The 24788-nt window shown below is 63.5% G+C and overlaps 1 protein-coding gene and 1 long non-coding RNA gene across 3 annotated transcripts in view; both read right to left on the bottom strand.

Moving 5' to 3' along the window:
* Positions 1-1519: 1519 nt before the first annotated feature.
* On the bottom strand, positions 1520-4321 carry ELFN1 (extracellular leucine rich repeat and fibronectin type III domain containing 1). The gene has a single exon (XM_032394213.1). It carries the CDS (start codon positions 4239-4241, stop codon positions 1773-1775), a length of 2469 nt encoding a protein of 822 aa, XP_032250104.1. The 5' UTR covers positions 4242-4321; the 3' UTR covers positions 1520-1772.
* A 116-nt stretch (positions 4322-4437) lies between these two features.
* Positions 4438-24788, bottom strand: part of LOC116625562 — a 67003-nt gene continuing 46652 nt past the window's right edge. For both annotated transcript variants that reach the window (XR_004298100.1, XR_004298101.1), the window contains exon 3: positions 4438-4521. This is a non-coding gene — a long non-coding RNA (uncharacterized LOC116625562). The remainder of the gene's footprint in view (positions 4522-24788) is intronic.

The following is a 24788-nucleotide window of genomic DNA, read 5'->3' as shown; positions in this document are numbered from 1 at the left end:
CACCTCTGGCCACCCACTCAGCCCACGCACATCAGACACGTAGCCCTAGCTCCTTCCTGCCCCGTCCACACCGCCTCTGCACACTCTCCAACATTCTCCAACCCTCTCGTGTGCCCCCTGCCCCTGGTCGCCAGGGAGGAGGGCTCAGTGGTGACCCTATTTGTAACCCCAGCCCCAACCCAAGGCCAAAACCAATAACCCCCCCCCAAACAGCATATAAAAGAAACCTAAATCTTTCCCTAAACCCCCACAGTAAAAACCCAGTACAAGCATTTGGGTTTTTCCCTTTGCAGATTTTTTTTTTTTTTTTTTTTTTTAGTAGACATAGTCTCTTTCTTGTTTTACAGCGAACATTGCAAATATAGAAATACTTTTCTGTACAACGGGACGATGACAGCATACAGTGGGGACGGGGACAGAGCACACACGCCCAGCCCGCGACCCTTCCAGCCACCCCAGGCACAGCCCTCCCTGCGCCCCTCGCGCCTTGCAGGGCTCTGGGTGGGTCCTGGAGGCCACCCGGCCGCCTCACTCACTCTGTCCCCTCTTTGGTGGCCTCTGGAGTTGGCAGCAAAGAGATGGACGGAGGAGAGAATCCACAGCAAACCAGGACGATCGTGGGAGGAGCCGGGTGGCCACGCAGGCCGTGCCCCCCGTGTCTGGTGTTTGTTTTATGTCTTTAAGAGATCTTTACTTTTATTATTTTTTTCTTTAAAAAATGAAAAAATAAAGACAGGAAGATCAAGAAGGCAGAGAAGAATCAAAGAGGAAAGATAATGAAAAAAAAGTCCCCTCCCCAGCCCCCACCCCCAGACACAGTTTTCTCAAGTCCCTTGTGTGTGTGCGTGTGCACAGTGTGTGTGTGGAGGCCGCGGCTCATCCTGTTGTGAGCGGCAGCACCCCCTCCCCGCACTCTGTGGGCCCCAGGCTTCCACACCGGCCAGGTGCGTGTCTGTGTGCACATGAATGTGTGAGCGTGTCTGTCTCTGCATGTATGTGTGTGCGTCTCTGTGCACGTGTGTATGCGTGTGCATGTCCGTGTGCGCATGTGTGAGCGTGGGTCTCCGTGCACGTGGGTATGCGTGTGTGCATGTGTGTCTATGTGCACGTGTGTATACGTGTGCATGTGCGTGTGTCCGTGTGCGCATGTGAGCGTGGGTCTCCGTGCACGTGTGTATGCGTGTGCATCTATGTGCACGTGCGTATGCGTGTCCGTGTGCGCATGTGTGAGCGTGGGTCTCCGTTCACGTGTATGCATGTGTGTGCGTCTATGTGCACGTGTGTATACGTGTGCATGTGCTTGTGTCCGTGTGCGCATGTGTGAGCGTGGGTCTCCATGCACGTGTGTATGCGTGTGTGTGCATCTGTGCACGTGTGTATGTGCATGTGTGTGTCCGTGCGCACATGTGTGAGCGTGGGTCTCCGTGCACGTGTATGCGTGTGTGCATCTGTGCACGTGTGTACGCGTGTGCATGTGTGCGTGTCCGTGTGCGCATGTGTGCGTCTATGTGCACGTGTGTATGCATGTGCATGTGTGCATGTCCGTGTGTGCATGTGTGAGCATGGGTCTCCGTGCACGTGTGTATGCGTGTGCACGCGTCTGTCTCCGTGTGTGCACGGGTCTGTGCGCGTGTCTACACGTGTGCACGTGTGTGGTACGTTGCGTGGGAGTCTCTGGGTTACGAATAGCTGCAGTGGGTCTTGTGTCCTTTTTTTGGTCCCGTGGGCGTCACGAGTCCCGGGGTAGGTGCGGGGGGGCGCCGGCCGCGGGCTCAGGACTTGTGCTGGGCCGACACGCCCTTCCAGTAGTCCAGGATGTCGTGGAGGTCCTCGTCTTTGGCGAACTGAACCTTCTTGCGCAGGGCGTGGCCGGCCGCCATGAACTGCTCGTCGTCCTTGTGCCGCCGGCGGCTCAGTCTGAAGCGCTCCCAGATGCTCTGGGAGGCCCTGCAGGTGTACTCGGGGCTGGAGGAGTAGCTCAGGTTGTGGTACTGCGGGGACAGCTGCGAGTAGGCCAGGTCGCGGGGCCGCGGCCGGGTCAGCGGCTCCAGGATGGACGCCTTGCGGCCACCCAGGCTATCGTGGGGTGGGGGCGCGGGGGGCGCGGGCGACTCGGCGGGGTGGGAGCCGGGATACGAGTGCCGGTGCTCGCCGTAGTGGCGGCCCTTCTCGGCCTCGGCCCGCAGCACGGCGGCCGCGGGCGTCACAGTGAGGATGGCGTCGGGGGCCGGGGAGCTCTTCTCAATGTACTTGGCCTCGGCGGCCGCAGCCTTGTGCACACCGGCGGCCTCGGCGCGGAAGGCTCGCGGGCTGCGCGCGGAGCCGCTGGACGAGGTGCTGGCGCGCGGCGGCCCGGGGGCCGCCTCCACGCTGTGGTGCCGCTGCAGGCCGTGGCCGAAGGCGTCCTTGTAGACGGGGGCCAGGAAGCCGTGCTTGCCGGCCAGTGGCTCCGATAGCAGCACCAGCTGCGGCTCGGCCGTGGACACGGCCCCGGACTTGCCGCCCTGGAAGGAGGTGGCCTCGGACTTGAGCGCGTCGATGCAGTTGTTGATGATCTGGTTGACCTTGTCCACCTCCTTGGCGATGGTGGAGATTTCGGCCACGGAGCTCTGGCTGTCGGGGCCGGGCCGGCCCAGCTCGCAGTCCCTGTGCTCCATCTGCTCGCCCGTGCGGACCTCCATGTAGTTGCCCTTGCTGGCCTTGGGCGTCCCGCCGCTCTCCCCCAGCTTGTACTGCTCTACCTCGCTGGCGGGCGCCGGCAGGTACGGGATGCGGGTCACCGCCTCGGGCCCCAGCAGCGGGCCCTGGGACAGCGGGGCCAGGCCGGGGGCCTCCAGCTCGGGCCCGTACTTGAGCTCGATGATGGTCTTCTTGAGGCTGCCGGCCGCGGCCGCCTTCTTGTGCTTCTCCTCCTGGCGCCTCCGCCTGCGCAGACAGCAGTAGACGGCGCCGAGCACCAGCACCATGCCGAACAGACAGCCCAGGACGGTCATGATGTAGTGGGTGGCCGTGGGCGGGCTGGGCACGGGGCCCGGCGGGCTGGGCGGCCTGGGCAGGCCGATGGTGAGGCAGGTGTGGTTGTGACGCAGCCCGGAGCTGGTGGACACCACGCAGTAGGTGTAGTTGGTGAGCGTGTACAGGTTGGTCAGGCGGATCTCCTCCTGGGGCTTGGTCAGCCGGGACACGGTGGACGAGCGGCTGTTGTTGAAGTGCTCCAGCGTGTACATGCGGGTGAACGGGCTGGGCAGCTGCACCGTGATGGTGGCCGAGTTCTGGGTCAGCTGCTTGACCTTCAGGAGGGGCCGCGCCTCGGCCTGGGGGGCCAGCGTGGGCAGGGCCACCAGCGGCGTGGTGCCGTCGCCCGAGAAGCACTCCTCGTCGGCACACGGGGCCTCGCTGGGCTCCGGCGGCGGGGTCGGCGGGGGCGGCGAGCGGCCGGGGGGCAGGCGTCCCGGCGCCGGGGGCGGCTCGGCCACGTGGGAACCGTCGGTGCACACGGACTGCAGCTTGCTGAGGATGCTGCGCTGGCCGTGGCGGCCCCGGCCCAGGAGGAAGTAGCCGGAGTAGAGCGGCGGCGACTCGCACTGCATGCGGTCGTAGGTGTGCGTGGCGTTGGTGAAGGCCGCCAGCCAGCGCAGGAAGCCCAGGAGCTCGCAGGAGCAGTAGAACGGGTTGCTGTAGAGCTCGCACACGGACAGCCTGGCCAGGCCCGCGAAGGTGGCGCCGTGCAGCCGCTGGATGCGGTTCATGGACAGGTCGACGTTGACGATGTTGGGGCACTCCCAGAAGGCGCTGCGCGTGACCACCTCGATGAGATTGGCCTGCAGGTACAGGTACTCCAGCTTGCTCAGCCCGCGCAGCGCGCCCTCCGTCAGGTTCCGCAGCCGGTTGTAGCCCAGCTGGAGCACCTGCAGGTTGAACTGGCCCGAGAAGGCGCCGTCCTCGATGTAGGCGATCTCGTTCTTGGTGAGGTTGAGGTACGTGAGGTTGCCGAAGCGGCTCAGCGAGGCGTACTGCACGCTGCGGATGCGGTTCTCGTTGAGCCGCAGGTCCACGATGGTGGTGTTGATCTGCTGCGGGATGGCCTCGTACGGCGGCTGGTTCTGGCTGCAGATGGCCAGCCACACGAAGCCCTTGTCACCCTCGATCAGCCAGCAGTCACCGTGCGCCAGCCCGCCCCCGTGCAGCTGGATGGCCGCCGCCACGCACACCCACAGCGCGCCCCACCGGCACCCGGCCATGGGGACGGCCTTCGCGGGAGACCCCGCGCTGCCTGCCCCGGGGGGACCGGCTGGGGGGCTGGGCGGCAGCCCCTGGAGGGACAGAGGGGCAGGTGGGGAGGCGGCCGGCGCTCTCAGGGGTGTCCTGTCCCAGACCGCATGGTGGCGTCGCGCGGGTGCTGGGAGCCGGCCGCCTCCCTCACTGCCCGAGGCCCCCGGTCATCCTGCCGGGGCCGTGGCCGCCTCCCCCATCGGCCTGGGCGTCTGGACAGCTCCGCCCCGCGCCTCCGGCTCCGTGGTCCTGTGGCAAGACAGAAGAGGAGAGAGCCGTCAGGAGAGGCTGGGGTTCCGGCAGGCCCCGCGGCTGAGTGTGGCCCTGCGCCAGGCCCCGCCGAGCCTCCCGGTCAAACAAGGAGGTGCATTCGGGGAGCCCGTGATCCGGCAGGACGATGCCGGGTGGCAGAAGGGCTCAGGGCAGGCTGTGTCTCGAGGGAAGGGAGAGAAGGGAAGCCCTGGCCCCCAGCCCTCCCCGGCCCCGTTTCCTCTCAGGGGGTACAAAACCCCACCTCCTCCTTTGGGCTGGGCTCAAAGGGATGGTGGCCCCAGAGAATCCAGAACCATGTGACTGGCGCAGGGCCATTCGCGTGACAAACGGGAGACAGGGACGTCCTCTCCTCAGAGGGCCCGGCCACAGACTCACAGCCGCCTGCAGAGGGTGCTTGGAGCCGTGGCCCAAGGGTCCTCAGCCACAGCATGCAAATCCCACCAGAGCCCTCAGGTGGCCTCCGGCTCCCCTCCAGGGAGGTGCAGGGAGGCAGCCGGCTCTGAGGACGGCTAGGTTCTGGGTCTGAGCCCTCCTGCGCTGGGTCCGGGCCCATCACACCCCTCTGGCTGGCCCTCAGGTTCCCCAAATGAGCCAGTTGGATGGCCTCCGGGGACTGGAGCCATCACATCCCCTCATGGGGGATCCTGGCGGAAAGGCCTGGAAGGAAGGAGTAACTCTACCAAGAATCCCCCACGACCCCTGCCCAGGCAAGGACCGTCCCCTCCCGGCTCTGCCAGCCAGCTCCCAAGACGTGAGGGGATGGACCCTGTGCATCCCTGGGACGGGGCTGTCCCTCCTGTGTCTGGCTGGGGAGCCCCGCGGGCAGGGAGATGCGGCTGGACGCAGCAGCTCCCCGAGGACGCCCGCCCCGGCCGCAGGAGGACCTCCGGTCTGCGGGACCCGCCCTCCGCAGGTCTCCCGCAGCACAGATGAACGGGCGTGCGTTTCCTTGTTAATATTTAGATTTATAGCCGGCCTCTGTGACCGCTCTGTGGCCTGGCCGGCAGCCTGCTGAGTGTATTTCACGGACACTGACGTTTGCAACCAGTCTGCGCTGAGGCAGCTTAAATTATTAGGGAACAAAATATAATGATGTGAAATGGATTTTCTTCCCCTTTGGAAACTTCATGGAGCATCGTTTTGATCTGGCTCCTGGGGCAGAGAGGAGTGGGCCCCGGGAGAGGTCCTCCTGGGCCGAGGCGGAGCCCACCCTGGGCCGGCCCGTGGCTGTGGGATTCCCTGCAAAGCACCGGGCCTCCCTGGGCCCGGTCGGAAGTGGCTCCAGGGGCCAGGTGGGGCAGGGAGCGAGCCTGTTGGGGGGTGCTGAGATCCCCGCGTGGTGTCCCTGGGGAGCACGACGGAGTCGCCATCCTGTGACGCCACGCCTCCGCCCCACGTGTAGCCGCGCCCTCCACCAGGGAACCCGGTGTGCGTCAGTGGGCGGCGGCAGGTGGGGGAAGTGTGGGGCAGTCCAGCTCCTGCCGCGGAAGCAGGTGTGTAGAGCAGGCCTGTCTAGGAAGAGTGGCGCCTCAGCAATGCTGATTGTAATCACCTTTTAATCTCTTGCTCAAAATAACCCAAAGTCAAGTTAAGGAGGATTACAGGCCCTGAAGACGCCTGCCTGTGGAGGAGAGACGGGGCCCCCGGGCTACCAGCCTCCCCCCGGCCAGGGCCACTCGGCGCCGTGGTGGCCCTGGGAGCTGCGACACGTGGGTTTGTGTGCGTGTGGGGCTCGCACACATGTGTGCTCTGCACGTGCAGGCCTGCATGTGCAAGGGGGAAGACCTGCTGACACACCGGGCACATGCACAGGTGTGCTTTCCAGAGGACCCAGCTCCGTGGTATGCAGCACCGTGAGGCCCACCACGGGCGCACCCCAGCCCAGGGCACCAGTCTAGGAACGTGGCGCTCGGGACGGGCACGTGGTTCTGGGGACCCGTCTCACCTCCCTTGTGCACCAGCCCCCCGCCCCCAGGCCGACCCGCGTGATGAGGGAGGCAGGGCTGGACCCCAGGCATGCCCTCTGGCCTGGTGGGCGTCTTGCTCTCACCTTCCTGCATCACGCCTGCCCCCAGAGCCTGGGCTGCGTGGGGATGGGAGTCCTCTGGCCCCTCACTGGCCTCAGGGGGAGGGACACGCTAGGAGGCTGGGTGTGACCCTGCTGGCCGGTCCCCTCTGCCCCTTTTACAGGCCCCGAGACCTGGCCTCAGAGGGACCCCGGGATTACAGACGGGAAGCGGAGGCCGGCGCGAGGGCACACCGGGAGTGGCCCCATCCTCCTCCCGTTGCGGCTGGGTGTCCACGCCCGCAGGTGCCTCGCCCCTCCAGGAGCCCACTCGGCTGCAGGGACCGGGCTCCCCAAGCGGAGGGGTTAACACCCCACGGGCCTCGGGAAACAGATGCGCAGGGAAAAGGCCGAATCCGCTGGAAGGGTTCTGCTCGGGTCGCGCGCCATCCCCAGGACTGCCCTCTCCTCCCGGACTCACTCGTTCATCCGTCAGTCCTCTGTACCTGGCCGTATCACCAGCCCCGCCCCCTGCGCCCCTCATTTCTTCCCATACACACCTGCCCTCTGCGCCCGGCCAGTCACTCATTAAACAAATGTACCCAGGACGCCTGCGGGGTGTGCGCCAGGCCGGTGGGGGCCGCAGGCCCATGTCACGGCAGCCCCCACCTGCACCTGGCCCTGCCCCTGCCTGCACCGGCCGCCCGCACCCCTGCAGGCCTGGGATCCCTCTGCCAGCGCCTCTCCCTCCGCACCATCCCTGCCCGCTCGTGGTGCCGTCCAGCCGGGCAAGCCCCGGCCCCATGTGGCTGCTGGGCGCTAGACCTGCAGCTGTCGTACTGGACAGCACAGTTCTAGAACCTTCCATAGAAACAACTTGACCCGAATACACTCCAGCCCCTGCCCCATCTCCTTCCCCTCGTGGTGGATTTTCTTGAAGGGGCCACCAGTGGTTTTGGGCTCCAACCCCTCCAGCACAGCGTCCACCCCGGCACCCCCGCGCGGTCACCGGCGACCCATCCTGCCAGCTCGGAGGGCATGCCGTGTTTTTATTCCTCGCAGCCCCTCAGCAGCACCTGGCCCAGGTAACCAGCAGCCCCTCCTGCTTCTGGTCTCCAAGCTGCCGCCTCGCCTGCCCAGTCCCCTCCACGGTCCCTGAGGCTAGGCTCCAGCCTCCGCCTGCACCCCCTCTGCTCACTTTCCCGGGGGTCTCAGCCCCACCCAGACTCACAGACACCTCCCCGTCCGAGCGCGTGCCCCACCTCCACCCCGTTCCTCAAACCCCGAATCCGTGCGCTCCCCTCCCTCGCGACCCCCAGCCCAGAAGCAAAAGCGTCCACCCCACCCCCCCAGGGTCTCTGGGGTCGTCTTCTGGCCCCTGCGACCGCAGCCACGCCGGTCCAAGCCACCACGGCTCCCTCCCGCTGCCCACAACGCACTCCCCCTCTGCAGCCACGGGACCCGGGAGCGCAGTCATGGGATCCTGCCACTCCGCCATCCCGCCCACAACCCTGGATGACATCCGTTCTCCACGAGCGGAGGAAGACCCAGGCTCCACGCGGACCTACTAGGCCTTGCCTGCTGCCAGACCCCCTGCACACACCACCCCCATCCTTCCGCCCTGGTCGCTCCCTGCAAAGCTCTTGCTTCGCATCCTAGAGCCAACAGCTCCCCCAGGCTGAACAGCACCCCTTTTAAGGCCCTGCCTGGCACTTGCTGATTTACTTCTTTATTCACTGCTGGTCCCTCCCCACTGGGAGCAAGCTCCAGCGCAGGAGCCCCGTGTCCCGCCGGCTGCAGGGACGTTCCCAGCCCAGAGCGGCAGCTCTGGGGGAAGGACCGGCCTTCAGCTCAGTTTTCTCATCTGTGAAACGGGAGTAAAACATGCCTCCTCCCCACGGGGCTTGGGCCTTCCCCAAATCATTACCTTCTTGGGTTTCTTGGGCCAGTGAGTGGGAGCAGTCCCCACGCTCTGTGGGGATACAGACCACCCCGGCAGCCACAGCCCACGTCACTGGGGGCCACACCAGCCCAAGCCGCCCCTGATCTGTGGATTCCAACGCATCCGGCGGGATAAGACATGCACGTCTGTCTGATGTCCTCACTTTGCAAAACACCCACCTGCAGCCCCAGGGATGTTTCTCCGTGCACACACCCGCCCCCCACAGATGGACCGAGGCCCCTGAGCACACGGCCCCGGGGAACTCGCCGACCCCCTGCCTGCTTCCTTCACAGACGCCTCACGCTGGCCCCTCGAAGGCCCCAGGATGAGGACCCCCACATTGCAGAGGGATGGGGCTTGATTTCTGGCCCGACGGGAACGGATTCGGGGTCAGTCCCTGCTCAGCTCACTTCTGCCTTCAGTCAGCGCATGGAGCCTGGGGTCTCCTCGTGTCCCAGCAGAGACCAGAAGCCCCCCCAGCTCAGGTGGTGCCCTGTGTGGTTGGCGTTCACGTGCACACGATGGCCAGCCTTCAGGTGTGCACATCTGTCTGTCTGCACACGTGTGTTCACAGGTGCCTGGGAGGGGTCTGACAGGGGTCACTGAAGCAGACTGGCCTGAGGTCACCAAACACCCAGGGGAAGGGACGGGTGGGGCCTGAAAGGGGGCTCCCCCCCCCCAGCCACCATCACCATGACAATCGGGACAACTCCCAGAGCCATTACGTCATTAAGCCCCGTCACTGTTCTCCACAGTGACAGGGGACAGTGACCATGCTCTCCGTGGCCCAGGAGAGAGGACCGGCCAGGGAGCCTCAGCCAGTCAGGCGGGACAGGCCCACCCGAGCCACTCGGCCACCGACCCCACAGCTCCCTGTGGAGGGTCCCCCTGGTGCCCAGGAAAGGGGGCGGACAGAGCCCCTGGCTGGGGGGCATCGGGCCCCGCCAGGCCTGCAGGCACCGGGAGGTGCTCACAGGGCCTCCCAGGGCCCGGCCTGGGGGTGATGCAGTCGGCAGGGGTGGCCAGCATTCCCCGGTCCCTGGGTGTGCAGCGCCGGGGGCACGGATGGAACCCCGAGAGTGGGAGAAGGGGAGGCTGGATTCCACTAGAAATGTGCTTGGCCACTCTGGGGGACCCCGTGGTGGACGTCTGGTGCAGAGCCCTGTCTGGCAAGCCGTGGGAGGTGTAAGTCCTCCCCCCCAACCCCAGCAGGCATACTCACATGGGAGCTGACAGACTGAGGGCAGGGGGCCTGTCCTGGGGGGTGATGCAGCAGCTGGCCATTTAAAGGCCTCTCGTGGGGAGGGGGGAGAGTGCGAGCATGAAGAGGACCCTGGGAAAGAAACCAATCGGACTTTCCCAAAGAAGCATCTGGCCTGGACGGGGGCAGGGCGAGTCTTTCAGCTGCTCAGAGTGGGGCCCCAGTCCCCCGGACTGCAGAAAATACTTAGACACGAGTGTGGGATTGTCATATACACACACACACCTACGTCTGGTCCACCCCCTGCCTCACTTTCTGAGCCTGGGCCACTGGAGGGACGTCCTCGTCCACAGCAGGGACACGCATAGTGGCAGGAGAGAAGCCGGGGCTCCCTGCTCCCGAGGGCCCAAGGCGTGATGGTGGCACTGGGCTGTGGGAGGGACCCCTCCTCCCTCTCAGTCCTGGGGTTGTGGGGAGAACGGTGACAGCAGGGGAGGACAGGGACCTGGCCGAGCCTGGGCTGCTCCAGGCCTCAGTTTCCCCGCCTGTGACATTAAAGAAAGGGTTGGGCTTGGTGGCCCCAAGGGCTCCTCCAAGTGGAGGTGCCCCAAGCCCAGCATGGTGTCTCCTGACCGCATGCGTGCACGCCCGGCTCAACCCTCCTGACCCCCACGCGGGCGCGCTCACGCACACTGCCCCCTGCCGCCCGGGACGACGGCCACGGTGCTCATGAGGCTGGCCCCACGTCTGTTCCGTCACGTCAACCCTGCGGCCGTGTTGCTGCTAATGAAATAAAGAAATATGGTGGTTCCAGGCTTTTAAACTTCTTACGGCCGGATTTGCATAATCACCCCAGCCGTGCTGGGACGGGAAGGCACGAAAATACCATTCCTCCGCTCCGTCTCGGCGCCCAGACAGGAGGCCAGCGCAGGCCCGGGGATTCTGCGGGAGGCTGGACTCTCCGCAGCCAGAGGGAAATGGGCCGAGGGCCAGGCCCACGGGGAGGCCGTGCGATGGGCGGAAAGTCAGAGATCGATAACTTCACCGCGCCAATGTTTGGCCGATAGATCATGTTTACGGCTAACGTCTGTCTGCCGCTCTGCCGCAGAGCCCCCGGGGCGGCGATGGGCATGACAGGGAGGCTCCACCATGAGGCTGACAACAGGGGCCGGGCCAGCCGAGCCCACAGAGGGGCCAGGCCTGCCCGCCTGAAGGGGGCACACGGCCGGCTCGGGCTTCAGGCTCCCAGGCCAGGCCACGAATGTTGGCTCTGCCATGCTCGGGCTGTGTGACCTTGGGCAAGTCACTGAACCTCTCTGGGCCTGTTTCCTCCTCTGGCGAATGGAGATCATCGGGGTGGCTCCCTGGCAGCCTTATGGCGAGGATAACACGACCCTTTCCTTCGAACCTTCCAGCATGTTGCCTGGGGCAGGTGTGCTCCATAAATACTTCCTCCTCGGGCAGCCCCTTGGCCTCAGGTGGATGGGGGAGGGAATGCATGATTCGAGGCCGTGTGCGTGGACCAAGCAGGCCGGCAAGACAGGCCTTGTGGGTTTTTTGACTTCAGGAGCCACCCGCCTTGGTGCCCCCACCACCAGGGCCCAGTGAACGCTGTCCCCAGCCTCATGACCCACCTTGAACCTTCCCTCCCCGTTCCTGCTCCGTATTTATCCACGGAGGCTGGCACGGGCTCCTGCGGTCAGCGGTCCAGCAGTGCTGACTCAGCAGGGCTGGATCCTCAGGACTTGGCCACAGGGTTGGTCTGGCAAGCCCCCGACCTCAGCTGGCCCTGGCCCTGTCCTCTGGGAGGCAGGCTGGGAGGCATAAGGTGAAGAGAATGTCACCTGCCCTGTGCCCTCCACCCTGCAAGGATGCAGAGGGCACTGGGGAAGGTGGAGAGATGGGGCCTGGGGAGAGTGCGGAGTGCCCAACTCACCTGCCCGGTGACCTTGGGCAGTCCCCGGGAGCCCTGAGCCTGCCTGGCCAGAGTCCGGGATGGGCAGCAAATGTGCCAACAGCAGTGGCCTCTCATTTCCTCCAGGACCCTGCATACGGCGAGTGTCTCCTGTATGGGAGCCCCTTCCCCGATGCCCGGGAGGGCAGGTACCAGCATCACCCCCAGGAAGACGGAGAGAGAAACAGGCTCCACGAGGGAAAGCCAGCGAGCCCAGGTTCTCCCCAAGCAAGGGCAGTGGAACGCAGCATCAACATCCACCACGCCGCTTGGTAACAATGCTGATACGGGCCCCACCCTGGAGTTTCCAGGGGGCGATGGGCTGGGGTGGGCTGGGCTGGGGTTCCTGGAGCAGCAAACACAGCGGGGAGGGCCCCGGGCATGGCTGGGGGCTGGAGTCCTGCCCCCCGCAACGACGCCGGGCTCGCCCCGTCCCTCTCCCGCCAGGCCCCGCACCTCCCGGCTGCTCCGGAGTTAATTAGGGATCCAAACATTTAACGGTCTGTTATGCTTCCACTGGGCATCTTTTTAAATTAAAAAACATGATGTACAGTACTGTTGGAGGGAGAAATCACTTTGTGAAGGTTTCCTGCTCAGGCGCTGGCAGAGATGAGGAGAAGGGTGGCTGGCTGGCCTCCAGGGAGGCCCGACGGCGACGCATGACCCTCTCCAGGAACGCCGGTCCCTCCTCCCCCCCCCCCACCGTCGGGAAGCATGTCGTGGACTCCAGGCAAGGGTCTGGGTGTCCAAGGGACACCTGGCACTCTTCCCCATCACACCCTCCTAACCCAGGCAGCCAGGAAGTTCTATCTTTAGTCTGACCTGAATCTCTCCAGTTGTTTAGAGGGATGGCCGGACTGAGACCGAACTTGGGGATTTGCTGGTTCTGCTCTTCCCAGTCGAACCTAAACCCCCAAGAGCCCTGAACTCTGGGAGCCCTGTCTGAGCACAGGGATTCCATCCCTGTTCCCAGCTCCCTCCACGCAGAACGCCAGGAGGGCCCCGGGGGGACACGGCCTCCCGTCCCCATGCTCCACCAACTGGGACCACGCACCCAGACGCGGTGACCGCGGCCCACCCCGCTCACCCATCGGGTCCTGCCTCGAGTCCCCGTGGCTGTGATGATTTTCTCAGAGCACGTTTCCTGGCCACTATGACTTGAACTAAAGATTTGGGGCGTGGTTTTCGAGCAGAGGTTGTAAGTGGGCAGTTAGCCCCTCAAACATTAAATGACTGAGGGAAATCAGGTCTGAAGCAAAGTCCAGTCTAAGAAGGCCTCGATGATGCCACACGGGCTGGAACGGAGCCAGGACACATCTGCCCCCAGGCTGACCGGAAACGGGGCCCTCCCCCATGTGACCGGATCCACACCAGGGGGTCTGACCAAACTCAGCCTGCCCGGCGCGGCCGGCGCTCCCGCGGGTTCTAGGCATCCCAGGCCATCTGTTACTCCCACGGCCTCGGCCGGTACCACCAGACCCCGACAGGCCCTGTCCCTCCAGAAGGCACCGCCTCCCTCATGGGCGCCCTCGCGAGCCCACGCGCCCCCTGTGGACACCTGTCAGGAGGTTGCTGCTGCCCCCGGGGTCAAGGGTCCTCCCCGGGCTCCATGGGAGCTCTGAGAACAAGACGCCCTTTCCCTGCAGCCCCGTCCCCGCTGGGGCCTCAGGCTCGCGTCCCAGGAAAGGGGCTTCTGGAGGGCAAGCCAGCACCACGGGCAGGCCTGGGCCCACAGACTCTCGTTTTCAATTTGTCACCGAATCCCCCCCACACACACACACACACGGCGTCCGCCGCTTGGCAGCCTGAGGAACTCCGAGCCGTCCTAAGAGACGTCACCTCCATCTGCGAACATCTTTATGGTCTGAATTTTTACATTTAACTTTCAACCTACCTGGAAGGTATTTCACCGATGTAAACGAATAAAATTGATCCCCCGCCCCAACCAACAGGCAACAAACTGTCCTGACACCACATAGTGAATAATCTATTCCCTCGGTTGATTTGTGATGCGCCGTCGCCCACCCCGACTGGAACGTGCTTCCCACAGGGCAAGTCTGGTCCAGCCTGTCCTCCCCCTGCAACCCCGCATGGCTCCCTAGTGCCCTCAAGAGAGCCCGTGTCCCTGCCTGTCCCTCACCACCCCACCTTGCCCTGTAAGGCGATGGTCAGCCTGCTTCTCTTGCATTTTCTCTAAGCTGCAGTTTCCCTGCCTGGGACATAAGCCCTCCCACCACCGTGGTCTCTGTTTGGACTCCCAAGAGGGGCTGGGGTCTCCCCTCGTATGTAAGCCCAAAGCGGCCGGCTGTGCCCCTGTGCATCCCTCCCCGTGAGTCAGACTGTGGGCTGAAGGTGCTTGGCACGGAGGGCTGGATCTTCCGCATCCTTCCCGGGTACGGAGTAGGGAGTGCACGGGGCCTGAGCCTGTGGAGATGTTCAGTCCCCCATCAACCGTAAAGGAGGGTAGCCACCTGTCGTGATTTTCCTGGGACGGTCTCCACGTACACCTGCTGTTCCGGGGCCATTATCCTCTCCCCTGTCATGCACCCTGCCAGGTGGCACACGGCTGCACGTGTACGGACGCCCCTGTCTGGGGACGGCGCTGTTGCATCGCTGGCCCCTCGCCCCTCTCGTGACACCTCAACAGCCCCGTTTATGCCCCTGGAACTCTGGACCGAGCTTCCATATGGAGGACAAAAGACACCCTTTCTCGCTCCTCCTTTTCCAGAACGTTTGCTCGGCGTGCATCTTCCAGGAGATTTGATACGGCTCTTCAAAACACTCTGCGAACATGCGGGTGAGACTGCACGGAGCCTACAAATTAATTTTGGAAGAACCTTTGGGACTGTAATATTCCGGCACGGACTGTCCCACTACGCCCCCTTTCTCTCTGGTCTCCCGGGAAAACTCCACAGAGGTTCTTCATAATGATCTCAAATTTTTCTTGTAAATGTATTCCTGAGAATCCCGTGGCGTTTTTCTGTTGTTGCCACTGTGAGTGGGGACCATTTATCTCATTATGTTTTCCGACTAGCTGTTGCTGGTACAGATGAAAATTATTGATTTGTGTATGTTTGTTTTCTATCCAGCCCGGTACCTTCGTCGAGTTCTCAAATTATCACTTCAGTGGTTCTCTTGGTTTCCTTAGGCTTCAAATCAGGTTGCCGGCAAATAATCACAAACCTTTCCTAGAGACATCGCATTAAATTCTGTTTCATGTCTTATTGCTATGTCCAGAACTTCTGGACAATGATAAAGGGCACTGTCGTGTTTGTTTTTTAATAAAAGTTTTTGAACGGGAATTGTGAAAAATCTTATCATTTAGCACGATCCTGACTGTAGAGTTGAGACAGACACTATTTCTTTACCGTGATAAGAAACTATCCCCAGTTCTATTTTTAGCAGTTCCTTGAAGATCGGAAACTAGCACTAGATTCTGTCAGATGCTTCTTGTCATTTATCAACAGGGCACCACGGCCAAGCTGTCGATGCTGTGTGTTATATGAATAGATTTCCCCACTACGAAGCCATCTCTGCATTCTTCTGATAAATCCTACATAATCGTGGCAGATGATCTAACATTCTGTGGAATTGGATGTTTGTGTCTCACCGAGGATTTTTGATCCAGTCTTCAGGGGCGAGATCCGTGTGAGGTCCTGTTTTTGTACGGTGTTTGCAGTCTGGGGTTTGGGGCCGTTCTCACCCCCTCTCCCCAGGGTGATTTCCTGCAAACGGCGGCTGCCAGCTTGAGCGAGACTCCCGGGTCCGTGAGCTCGGGGCCCCTCCACAGTGGGCGCGCCCCCAGAAGCTGTGTGGGCAAACACCACGAACTGCTTTGTCAAGTGAACGTCGCCCCTGCTTCGTCTTTTGTGCATTCCAGATTTCCATGATTCAGGATTGGCTCAAGGCAGGGTAAACGGCAGAGAAATCTGCTGGGGAAGCTTACGCGAGCCTGGAAGGCATCTTGTTGGTGGATTCCAGGTTGGCCTGTGGAAGACCCCGGCCCCCTGGGGGGGGTGGTGTTAGGACTGTGAGACCACCCCCCGAGACCACCCCTGCAAAGCCTCCTGGTCTACGTTCCTAGTCACCCACGTGTGGATGGATGGACATCACGTTGGGCATCAGGGGCACAGGGAATACAAAATGAGCGAAGGCCTGGACCCTCTCAGAACGTCCACTCTGAGGAGAAAAGCAGAATTGCCGCAGAAGTGAGGGGCTTATGGCAGAAGCCGTGGCAGGAACCTCACCGTGCTGGGACCCTGACCTCCCCCTTGCACAGGACGTGCGTCTGTCTCTGCACCCCTCGAATCTGGGTGGTCCTGACACCAAGCAGGCCACCCGCGCTGGCAGAAGTGAGCCCTGTCTGTCCTGGGCATGGCCCTTGGCCACCGACTCGTGGACGCAGCCACTGCTGACGAAGTCCCGGACACCACCTGCTGGAGAAGCTGGAGGTCCCCCGCGCTGGGGGGCCTGCTAGACAGAGCGCCTGGCTGGGCGTGAGGGCGAGCCTCCCGGCCGAGCCCTCCCTGGATGCCTGCTCCGCAAAGCCACGGAGGTTTGGCGTGGTTTGTTACGTGGCAACAGATAACGACACGACACCAAGTGTCAGGTGAGCGAGAGCAGGGCCACGACGGGGCGAGCCCCACGCCACCCCACCCCGTGCCTTGCCTTCCCCGCATGTCACAGGGAGCTCCTCGCCCTCACACTCCAGGGGCACCGGGATCTGTGAGCCCGCCAGTTCAGGAGGGGGGTGCCCGTGGTGTGGGGGCCAGGGAAGGCCGGTCTGCACCCGGTCCCCTGGGCGGCGGCCTGGACGAGGGGGGCTCTGACCCACCTGTGCCTCGGGCCCTGCTGCTCTCCGGGCAGGGGGTTGTGCAGCTGCCTTCACTTCTGAGGCTCAGTTTACCTTCCTGACAAATGGGGCCACAGGCACCTGCTCCCAGGGGGCCCATCGCGAGAGCAAACGCAGCTGGGACCCCATGTGGCAGGTGTTCCCGGAGGCAGGGCTCGTGGGGTGTGAACCATCCGCCACCCAATCACTTAGACTTTCTCGGCTGCATCTTCTCTTCTCTGGGAAGTGGGAACAATCTGCTGACCCCACAGGTTCACCAAGGGGCCTGCGCAAGAGACGCGTGTTCTGCGTGTGCCATGCCGCGCCCAACGGGGCCACGTGAGGCTCTGGCTGTCACCAGGATCTGGGGACAGAGGGATGAGGAAGAGTTGAAGTGAAGTCCGGGAGGTGCGGCCAGGCCTGGGGAGCCTGAGCGTTGGGCTGGCGTCTTTCCCGGGGGGGTGTGGGCTGTAGTCAGCCCCCAGCCGCCCCTCTGCTCGCCCCACCAGCTCTCAGAGTCCATAAGAAATCAATCTAATGACACAGCAAACATTAATTATAGCTGCAAGACCAGGACCGGGATTGATCTGGAAGGGGATGCTCTGCTGTTAGTCACCAAGACGCGCTGGGGGAGGGGTGGGGGGAGGGGCCAGTGTGGTGGCCAGGGCTGGGGGCAGGGCCACGGAGCCGACCAGGGCCTGTCCCCCAACATCGGGCTGGCGGGGGGAAGTGCAGACCTCTGGGGGGCCAGCCAGGGGTCAGGGCACAGGGGTCTGGGTCTGGCCCCATTCCCATTGGTTTTCTGGCCCCAAACGGATACTGCAAAGGGGTGGGACTCCCTCCGGAAAGCTAAGGGTAGGGAGGACCCTGCCCGGACCCCTCTCCTCTCCCTGCCCTGCAAACAGCAAAGCTCACAAGTGCAAGGGGTTCAGAATGAATCCTCGTCGGCACAGCCGGAGCCCCCCGCCAGACGGCATTGGGGAAGGGACTGGAGTCAGCCGGCTGAATGAGGTCATGAAAGGGAGTCCCGTCAGGAGCTGGGGAGCCAGCCGGGCAGCCTTGGACCCACAGAGGGACACAGACGTGTCGTAAGAACATGCAGAACATGTGCCTTGTCCCCTGAGGAGGGGGCACCTGGCCGGCTCACAGGGGTGGCCGGGCCCGCGGTCCCCCCAAGTCTGCACTGGCGGCTGGCCCCACCTCTAGGTGGGGATCACAGGCTCTGTTCCCCTTGACAGTCTCCCGCGCACACGGGTCTGTATTCTGGAGGGGTTGGGAGAAGAGGTGCTCGGGGACCCTCCCTGGGCAGCCCCTGGGACGGAAGCGACCGCAGATCCCCTCGGATGGCAGGCTCCTTTCTACCGCAGCCCCACCCCATGTCCCTGAGGTCCAGGGGTGCTGGGGACCACCGTGCGGGGCCAGGGACAGCTCTGGGCGGGCCTTCTTCTGTGTGTGTGGCTGGGGGGGGGGGGGGGGGGGGGGGGCTGGGGCTGCGTCTGGCTGTGCCGTGCCTCCCAGCATATGTCTGAGCAAGAAATCCAGCGTGGTCCATATGCCGCTGTTATAAATAGAGCCTCTCATGGAGGCTTCAAAGGGCCAAGGTGAGTAAAACCTGGAAGCCGAGGAGCGTCGTGGGCAGGGGGCTGGGCACCCCCTGGCTGAGAAGGCGGCGCCGCACAGAGACCGCGGGCGGGGTCCCCCTCCCGGGGCAGCTTCGGGGTGGGGGTTGGGGAGCCGGCATCCCGCGGGGAGGAAGTGTGTGACCGTGCGTGCGTGTCCCCGGAGCGCGACCCCACGGGCCCACCGCCTCCCCACACCGCACTTCAGGCGCACGCACCCGCACCGCACACACGAGCGTCTAATTACTGTTTCACGGCGGGCAGCAGTCCGCCCACCCGAGCGGCTGGCTGGAGGACATTCAATTCTCGGCATAATTGACAACGCTGGAAATCGCCCAAGTGGGGTGTGAGGACGCGCTCCCCTCCGCAAGTCTATCCTTCATCCCCGAGCACAGAACTGCTGTGGTTCACACCGCCTCCTCCCCCTCACTGCCTGCCCGCCTCGCTCTGGCCCCGTCTGTCGGCCGTCCGTCTGTCCGTCTGTCGCCTGAGACGACACCGGCCACCGGCCTCACCGCTGCGGGTGGAGGGAGCTGCTCCCCCGCACCCCCCCAGCTGCATCTCCCCGCCGCCAGGCCCCCCCACAGTTCCCAGCCCCGGGGGGGGCCTATGGGTGGGACTTCGGGGAGGGCAGCCTCCCTCTGGGACATAGCGTTGGGACCCCAGGGGTCCCCACCCCAGTCCCTGGGCGGCCCGGCGGGTGCTGGGAGGTCAGGGGCATCTGCCCCCCACTCGCTCATCCCTGAAGGCTCCTGGAGGACAGTCTGACATTCATGGGGACCAGGCCTCCCGCAGGGGCTAGGGCCGGTTATCAGATGTGCCTGGGTGGCAGAGTGACCACGGGCACGGAGGGGGGTGCAGAACACGGCCGGGGGCACCCACAGGGCTGTCTAGGGTGGTCTCCGGGCTCTGTCCTCACTGGTGTGAGCGGCAGCCTGGATGAACCCTGAGAGGCTGGAGGCCAGGACCCAGAGCCAAGCACCCCTCCAGCTGGAATAATGGGTCACATCCACCTCTACGAAGGACACAGGGCAAAGACCATGCCAAGAAGGGGTCGGCATGGCTCCATATCACCCACAGGGAAAAGGAGGAGGCGAGAGCCACTTGGACCAGTAAATGTGGCCACCTGAGAAGGTAACTGGCTGACTTAACAGAGATATAGCAGGGAGAACAGAGGAGGTGATAATCCGGCTCTATGCAGCATGGCTCAGCCTGTGTTCAGAGGGTCTGGCTCCAGACTTCAAGGAAGATAACGAGAGCCCACACTCCTATAGCATCTCCGAGGAGCTAGACTCGCTTCTATCAACCTATTTAGTACCTGGACTAATCCCGTGAAGCGGGTACTATTATCACCCATCTTACAGAAGAGGCACGGAGTTGTTAATGAACTTGGCTGAGTTTCCCCAGCTGCTTAGTCGTGGGGCAGGATTCAAACCCAGGCAGCTTGGCCCCGGAGCCCCAGTGCCAGGCTACGTGTCACGCAGCCAACAGGCCCAGGTGGGCGCGTCTGAAGGCGGGGAAGTGAGCTGGCGGAGTGCGGACGCAAAGGCAGGAGGCAGTGGGGGTGACTGGTGGCGGGACGGGGCCCCGGTGCCCCCACACCCGCCGCAGGCAACCCCAGGCCCTGTGGGTGGACACTGTCACCCTCCCAGACAGCCCTCCGAGCCCGCTCACGGAGCTATAAAACACGCGGCCTCGCTGGGAAACACCTAGGCGGCACCGCACAAAGGAAGACGCACGGAGCCCACGAGCCGAATTCCTGTGTATTCTGCCACGATGAAAAGTTTAGAAAGGAAGGTGGGGGGGTGGTCTCGGGGGGCACACGGGAGGCTCCAGCAGAGGGGAGGGGAGCACTTGGACCCAGGCCTTGCACCCTTCAGGGCTTCCCTAGGTTAAGAGCAGTGTATGGGGATTAACACTAAGCCGGAGGGGACAGCATTCAGGTATTCATGGTATTATTCTTCATACCTTTAGCTGTATTAAATATTTCATAATTAGTGAAATATTTATTAGAGATTTCTTAAATATTTGAGACATCTTAAATGTTTTATAATACATTTTTAAAATGTTTTGGAAAGGAACGGGCTGCTGTGTATGACTGAGCTCCCCGTCGCCAGAGGTGTGCAAGGAGCGGCTGGATGTCAGAGAGGGCACTGCCCCCAGCAAGGGGTTCCTAAAACCAGGAGAACTGTCAGAGTCACTTGTGAGGCTTTATGAAACAGAGAGCTTCAGGACCTGCCTCTACTCCTGATTCAGTAGGTTTAGGGTTAGGGCCCAGGGCCTTCGGCGAGTCGTGCCTGGCCCCCTCACACCGATGGGAGCACTGAGGACCAGGGGGGAAGGAACGGCCTGAGGGTCCCAGGGGAGGAAGGAGCGGAGACAGAGCTTCTCCTTTCTGTTCCAGGGCTGCCCCGGGGCCCGGGCTTCCCCCGTCCTGGTCGTCAGAGCGCTACCACTGACCCGCGGTGTCTGGGGTCCCTCCCTCACAGTGCCCTCCTCGACCCTGAGCCCCGCCCGGCTCTGACCACACGCTGAGGAAAGGTTTGACGGACAGAACTGGGCAGGTGTAACCTGGGAGCCCAGCAGACGGGCAAGCTGAGGGACAGCCCTGACGCTCTGGCCTTTCTGCATCTGGCCGACAGTGTTGAAAGCACCCGTGTGCTGGCACCAGGCCAGGGCCAGGCAGGGGCGGACCGGGGTGGCCACGCAGCCGGGCGCCTGGGGAACCACATGAAGAGAACCTCCCAACTTGGCCTCTGCCTTGTGAGGGCTTGCACTCAGGCCCAGAGAAGGAAAGGAATTTTCCCCGGGTCACACCGCAAGGTTGCAGCACAACCCGGACGAGGGCCTTGCTCTCCTGACCCCTCACTAGAGGGCTCCCTGTCCCCCAGCCCAAGGACCCTGGGGCTGTGCCGTAGCCCGGGGTGGGGGGCGGCAGGAGGAGGCTGAGCGGCCGCCTCTGAGGCTGCTCCCCTTCTGCTGGTCCTTCCACTACCCCCCGGGGCCCTGGAGCAGAGGGTGGAGAGCTTGGGCTTGCAGACAGAGCTGTCAGCTGGCCAGTGACGGCCTTGGGCAAGTCGCTAAGTCTGTGTCTCCGCTTCCTTGTGGGAGGCCAGCAGCGGCCCCGCAGGGCTGGGAGTCAGTTACAGTAACTCCGCTTCCTGCCATCAAAGGCCTAAGTTTACAGGTGCCGACGCACGTTTATATAAACGCTGTCACCCTCGCAGCATCATGAAGGAGCAGAGCATCATTCGCCGGCCCTCGCTCGTCGATGAGAAAACAGGCACGGTGAGTGGCCAGGCTGGGACCTGGGGGCAGGAGAGCGGCCGGGGGCGGCCCCGGGCCAGCCGAGGAAGCGAGGCTGAGCGAACTCGGTATTTAGCTGCGGCTAATTCCCGCTAATAACGAAACAACATTCACATTATATAATCAAAATAACCGTACCAGCTGACTCTGCGGAAGAGCGACCCAAGTACAAAGATGGGGAGGGAGGCTCAGGGGTTGAGGGGATCAGCCCTGGGAAGGGAGAGGTGGTCCCTCAAGGGCCAGTGAGGCCCTGGGGCAGGAAGGGGCCTTGAGGGCCTCGGGCCACAGCCCCACGCTGCCACAGTCCTGCCACACAAGGCTGGGACAAAGGGCCGTCTGGTCTAGCCCCTGCCCCCAAGCCGGGTAGGGCTGGGTTGCTGAAGACGGCTTCCCGCTCCTCCCCCGCCACAAACCTGAGCGCTCGGTCCCCCCCAGGGCACTCTCCGCTGTGCCTGCAGGGGGCCGAAGCAGGCTGGGGACTGGGCCCACTGCCCCTTCTGGAGGCTGGACAGGCCTCCCCCCACCCCCCGGCATGGACAAGGGGCTTGACGTAATCCGCAAGGCCTCTGGGGAAATGAAAGGCAGGAGGAGGCAGCCCGTGGACCAAGCTAGAGAATCTGGCCCCCTGCTTGGCTCCGCCTTCTCCTCCCCAACAGAGGTGATGGGTAGAGGCTCTGTGTAGGCCGGGCCAGGGTTCAGGGATGCAGGCTTCCTCCTGATGAGGAGAGCAGGTGCGGTGTGGGGTTGAAAAGGAGAGGTATCCGGCCAGGACGGGCTCACAAGGGAAAGCGTGCTGGGATGCGGTCAGCTGGGCTGGGAGAGAGGGGCCCAGGGCACACAGGGAGGGGCCGGGCCGGGGCTGGGGGTGCCCAGGGCCTCCCCAGGGATCTGCTCCTCGCCCGACCACAGTGCTCCTCCCGCCACCGTCCGAGGCGAGTCCTCTGGGCCCTGCCGTGTCCTTGGTTCTCAAGACGACTCCGCGTATGCGCCAACTGCTCTGGGAAGAGCACATCCTCATAGGCTCCGTGTCAGCAGCCCCTCGTTCTGCTGACCCGCTGGGCAACTCTGAGCATGCCACTCTGTGGCTCCCGACCGCACACCTACACCGTGGGGTTGCGGCTCTGCCCTGCCTCGCCACGAAATCCACGCCCGGCAGGCGGGTCCCTGCCACGTGCCAGAGGCACGGCTAACAGGCTGCAGAGAGGAAGCCCGAATTTCAACCAGTACAAGTGTGATGTGATCGTGGGTCAGCCAGGGACTCAGCCTGGTCTAGTGGGTCCAGCAGGGCTCCCCCAGAGAGGTCACATTTCTGCAGAGACTTGAACAGAGAGAGAGACCAACCCTGCAAAGGCACCTGGGGGGGCAGTGGGGGAGACAGGGCAGGGGAGGGACCAAGGAGGCCAGGAGAGCTAGAACCTGGATGGTGGGGGCGCTGAGAGCCTCGATCTCACCCCAGAGTCCCTACCAAAGACAGGGCAATAGGGAGCCAGAGGATGTACGATGACTCTGTTGATGGAGAAGGGACTGTCGCAGGACAACAGTGGGTGTGCAGGGCATCGAGCAGATGCTCCCACGGTCTGCGGGAGAGGTGGCAGGAGACCGGACAGTGAGGGGCGAGGGAGGGACGTGGGTGGAGCCGAGAGGCGCAGATACACCCGATGGAGAGCACGCAAACGTGCGCAGGAAGTCCAGAGTGGTCACAGCAGCACCGCTCGGGGCAGCCCCGAACTGGACGATACCCAAATGCCCGTCCACAAGCGAGCGGGTCGCACCTTGTCGGTCGGTCTGGGAGCTGGGGACATGGGTGTGTCCAGCTCATAAGAACTTGACCGAGCTGCAAACACTCCTGATGTGTGTGCGTCCTTCTCCAGTGAGAGAGTCAGAGAGGACACACGCGGGAGGTCACGGACGGCGGTGACGGGAAGGCTGCAGACGCCGGTGGGGCAGCGGGTGGGCGGGCTCTGCCCTCCGCGGGGGTCAGAAGCAGCGGAGAGGCAGTTTGGCAAAAGCAAGGTGGGTCGGCGTGGTCAGAGCCATGCCGCGTTTGGGGTATGCGCTGGGCAGAGGATGGGGGGGCACTGCGTGGGGACATGGCTAACCCCGGGGCAGGACAATGGACGCAACGTGAGAAGAGACAGGAATTTTAGGGGCACCAACTTTTAAGGGGCACACGAGAGGAAGCGTGTCTGGAGGTAGGAGGAGCGCGGATGCCGGGAGCAGAGAAGGGGCTGTTTCAAGAGAGGTGTGGTCCGTGACCCCAAACCGTGTGTCCGTGGGGACCCTCCGGAATTAGCAGGAGCTGTCGTGGCTGTGGCCCGTCCCACACGTGGGCTGGGGTCACGATGCGTTCTCGTGGGTAGCAGGTGGGTGTCCACCATGCGGACACCAGCCACCACACACAGCCCAGCTGCGAAGCGTTCCTACAGCACTCCCGCGGGACAGGTACCGGAGGACCGGCCCTACGCCACACGCCGGGGATGCACCGCGGACAGAGCCAGGCTGGCGGGGCGGTGGGGGCTGTGTCCTGGGAACGGACAGGATGGGGAAGGGGGGATACTCCTCTTTGCCCCTGCAGGAAGCCCTGCTGCTCCGAGCCCTGCCTGCGTTCACGGTCCTGTCCGGGAGGGTCAGCGCCCACGAGAGCCGCATCCCCAGCCAGAACTAAACTTGTGGGGGCGCCCCGACTCCCCTGCACGCCCCTCTGCAGGGAGCACAGAGTAGGACTGCAGCACGCGCTCCGTCCCCACCTGCCCGCCCCCCCCAGGAGTCTCAGAGCCTCCACTGGCAAGCCCGGGGGAGCCGCCAGCCGATGTGCACACCGCATTCCAGGGCCCAGAGCCAAGCGGCCAGGCTGGGGACGTCCGTGTGTCCAGGGTGAGGGCCCGCCCGGGACAGTTTGGGCAGAGCCAGGCAGAGTCCCTGCAGGGGGCTCCACATACCCTCCTCTCCATCAGAGAGCAGGGACACTTCCGCAAGGTGGGCGCGTGTCAGTCGGACCCCCAGGCACGCGCCGTGGGCAACACACACACGATTCTCTCCACCTGCAGACCCTGGGGTGGTCACTTGGGGCCCCTGGACCAGAAGGCCCAGTACGGGAGCTACTGTAGGCTCTTCCGGACCAAGACGGAAGGTCCGTGCAGAGGGGGTGCTCAGGAAGGGAGCCCCCCCTGCCCCTCCTGGCAGAGAAGCCTCTCCACAGCTCGGGGCCACGTCCCCCAGAGCCTCCGTATCAGATCACTACTGTGAACAACAGCCCTGTCTGCTCTCCGCACCCCCCCTCCGGCCTGCTCTAAACTGCTCTCCCCCGACCCCAGCTCCTCTCCTCCTCCATCCCAGGCCTGCTCTGTACTGCTCCCCCCACCCCCAGCTCTCCCCTCCCCTCCCC

This window comes from Phoca vitulina, unplaced genomic scaffold, assembly GCF_004348235.1.
Source record: "Phoca vitulina isolate PV1807 unplaced genomic scaffold, GSC_HSeal_1.0 scaffold79, whole genome shotgun sequence".
Lineage (NCBI taxonomy): Eukaryota > Metazoa > Chordata > Mammalia > Carnivora > Phocidae > Phoca > Phoca vitulina.
This window is presented reverse-complemented; position numbering and strand designations above follow the sequence as displayed.

What these genes read in the sequence shown, in the direction of transcription:
- ELFN1 (XM_032394213.1), bottom strand. Translation starts at nt 4,241, where the DNA reads ATGGCCGGGTGCCGGTGGGGCGCGCTGTGGGTGTGCGTGGCGGCGGCC.